This window comes from Teleopsis dalmanni, chromosome 1, assembly GCF_002237135.1.
Source record: "Teleopsis dalmanni isolate 2A chromosome 1, ASM223713v2, whole genome shotgun sequence".
Lineage (NCBI taxonomy): Eukaryota > Metazoa > Arthropoda > Insecta > Diptera > Diopsidae > Teleopsis > Teleopsis dalmanni.
This window is the reverse complement of record NC_051846.1, coordinates 71,143,557-71,147,158: the sequence shown is the minus strand read 5'-3', so window position 1 is coordinate 71,147,158 and position 3,602 is coordinate 71,143,557. Positions and strand designations below refer to the sequence as shown.

General features: G+C 29.0%; 1 protein-coding gene across 1 annotated transcript in view; it reads right to left on the bottom strand.

Annotated features, from left to right (window-relative positions):
* LOC119684709 (cell death protein hid-like) overlaps nucleotides 1-757 on the bottom strand; it is a 5,415-nt gene extending 4,658 nt beyond the window's left edge. The window contains exons 1-2 of the mRNA XM_038098811.1: nucleotides 736-757; nucleotides 138-194 (exon numbers count right to left, since the gene is read on the bottom strand). Of these exons, the coding sequence (XP_037954739.1) occupies nucleotides 138-194; nucleotides 736-757 (79 nt within the window). The remainder of the gene's footprint in view (nucleotides 1-137; nucleotides 195-735) is intronic.
* Nucleotides 758-3,602: the final 2,845 nt, after the last annotated feature.

The following is a 3,602-nucleotide window of genomic DNA, read 5'->3' as shown; positions in this document are numbered from 1 at the left end:
ATTATTAAAGGTTTAAATTGTTTCGTCTTCGATCGTGTTCAACGTAAGTCAAAAGGATTTACCACGACTAAAAGACCGCAGGTTGCCTGGTACTTGCCGCCTACCTGTTGTCAGGGAGCAGGTAAACTCGAACTCACTAACACCATTAAGCAGAGTAACATCGGCTACAGCAGCATCAAGCAGCAGCATAGAAACTACAAGAAAACATAAACGAAGAATTTTGTAGAATATTCGTTCCTCTTGAGTTGTCTTTACTTTTAAATCATTTGACTTTTTTGTAAATGTTTTAATTTTTTTTCGTTGTTGTTGTAGTTTATATACCAAACATATATATTTATATATATAGAATTTGCATCCTTTGTAAAGCTGTACGTAGCATCGCCTTCAAAACGATTCTTTTAGATCTGTTATTCTCTTTTTTAAACCTTAAAACCGGCCGGTATTATTTTTAGATACAAGAAACTCGTTGCCATGCTGGAATAACTGGCTTAAAAATGCAATGATCTTGTTCCACGTGAAATTCGGTCTTTTCTTCTGTTTTGCCAATGAAACTTTTGGCTTGTCGTGGACTAAAGTATTTGTTGCCTGCGTTAAGTAAAATCAATTGATCGTAACTGCCACAGTATCTTCACATAGTCAAGAAGGGGGTACAGTTTCGTTGTTACAGAAAAGGTTATACAATATACATAGAAGCAGGCATACAATATAATTAATAAATAAATTTAAAATACATACCTGTTAGGTCATATTTTGACATATTTAATAATAAAACATATATTAAAATATAAAACATTTTTAACTGATTTTAACCATATATGTTACCATATATGTTATATGTTATAATTTATTTTTTCGTTTATCGTTTAGTTTTAACTAAATTTATGAGTCCTTGAATTCAGTCTCAGTATTACTATCTTGCATATTCAATATAATCAGCATAACCGCAATTTTGAATTAACTTTTAAAATATATTACCCCTTTAGTAAATAAACTCAATAATAAAGTATTGTATTGCATTAAATACTAAGCTTAAATAACGTATTTCTTCCTTCACTTAATTAAACTGTTGATTGTTTAAATTTTTTTTGCGAGATACTACGTGATGTACGTTTTGAATTTATTTTAAATAAAACGTTGAAGAGTATACGAAAGGAGACAAACTCTACTATACGTTACAGCACTTCTTTGATTTCTATAAAAATCGTGAAAAAAAATTGTTAGTAAAATTTTTCAGGCTATATTCAAAAAATAAAGATAAGTTCTTAAGTTAATCATATGCATTAAAAAGAGATACTTTTGCAAATCGATATTTCTCATTTATCACAATGAATGTAATCCATAAATTATATTATTTGCATTACATACAGTTAATGTAGTAAATAAGCGATCTAGCTTAACTCATAATTTGTAAAAATTTAAAATAATATTTCATTTGATATATGTGGAAATTTTTATGTTTCTGATATCACATAAATTAACCTATTGCAGTCTCATCGAATTTAATGTTGGAAACAAAAATTTTACTAATTATTAAAATGAAAAGCAATAAATCATTATTATTAGTTTAAATGTCATATGTAGTTTAGGATAGATTTAGGATAATTTAGGCGAATGTTGAAAAAAGTTTGCAAACTTATACTCTTACAGTTAATAGTAGGACTTACTATATGCTAACTGTTTTGTTTTTTTGCAGTAGAAGGAAACCATCAACTGCCATAGTGTGAGACCCACTAAAACTAACTCTTTACCCACTATAACTATTTTAACTACATAGGTGTGAACAGAGAAGATGTCCGCACCGAAAATGGAAACTTTATTTCAATAATTAGGAGAGCGCTGAGATTAAGAGTCTAAATATCTTGTAGTCTAGATTTATCAAAGCTAGAAGGCATGGGCGTGATTCAGGTATAAGGACATGTTCTTTTTTTTTCGCTAGCGCAGATGCTACAAAAGTTTGGAGCTGTCCATTTACCCACTATTGTAGAAGTTCTTATTAAAAATAAATATCCTAAGATGAGTACAATTTTTAAATGTTCTATTACATTTTGAGCAATTTCATAGCATTTTTAAATTATATTTTAAAAAAAATATAAATTGTTTCTACTTGAAATACATATTTTTTTTTAAACATCTTTTATTGGATATGAATAGTACAATGTTAACTATTTGTTAATTTATTACTTATGCTGAATTGTACTAAATAGATATTAAGTAATACGTGTGCGAGTTTGGTGCAGTCACCATTGTTCAGCTTCCATAACTTGAAACACATATATGTACAAGAGTTGTTTGAAAGAATTCTACCAAAGAAAGTAAGGAACGTTTTGTTTTTGTTGATTTTGCTTCGACATAAGAAGTGATAAACTCATTATAGTTTTTTCGACAAGATTTCAACTTTTCTCTTAAACCTTTCTAATAGTTCAATACGTGAATGCCATCAAAATATTCATTTTCTATGAATATTTTTGCCGTTCAAACAAATTTAAAACTTGGAAACAGTAATATCACTGGGGTCCAGATCTGATAACTTATGGCGATGATCAATTCACTTAAAATAAAATTTGTGAATTTTAGACACCGCCTATCAAAGTATGAGCCTGCTCATTATCTTGGTGAAGCAAAGTATTTTCTTTTACTGAGAACACATTTCGTAAACAACTAAGAATCTGTATAAAATGTCCTCCTTGTTTTATTTAAACAAGGTAACAGATACTTAGAAATGCATAAATGATTTCATTTTTGGTCCAGACAAGAAAACTTAATTAATTTCTATTCAATGATCATCTGATACCAATTAATACTCATTTTTGATATTTTTTAATACAGAAGTTGCATCTTCACCTCTCCAGATTTTTACTATTGCATATGATGAAGCAGAGTTTAATTTTCATTTAATTGGTGTTTAATTTCTAAAGACGTATTATTTTGAATGTACAAAAATTTAATCACTATGAAAGACTTCTGTCTCTTTTTTTTACAAACACTCCAAGTTGATCAATAAAAAAAATTACTACACCCTCGTAATAAATATGTCTCCCCGAAAAATATTATTGATTTTTAATACTAATCCGATGACAGCAAGGCATAGAGGCAGACCGAAGTTGAGATGGAAAGAAAACATGTACAAAGACGCCAGAAAGCTCGGAATTGGAAAAGAACTGCAGAAGATTTTTTACGATAATTTAAAGGTAAATCAATGTTTTTATGTTAAGGAGGTGATGTTCTTGATTTAGTGGAATTAGAAAGATGAAATATACTTAAACTGGAATAAACCGAAATAGCTAACAACCACAATTGCGTGCAACTTATAGGATTAAAGTGAGAACTGACGTAATGAAAAATACATTCCACTAATAATATTGACTTGTTAATAATTATTTGGAAAGACAATTCTACCACATTCGTTACACTTTTTTTCATCACTTATTTCGTATCACGTACTAAACGAGTATCGGTGCAGAGATTTCATTGAAAGTTAGAGAATAAGTATTGGAGTCAATTGCTTCTAAATATTCTATAGATGTTTTATGAAAGATAACAAAAATTATAATTTCTGATGGCTGCGTAATAGATAATACCAACTTCTGCACTGTAATAGAAAG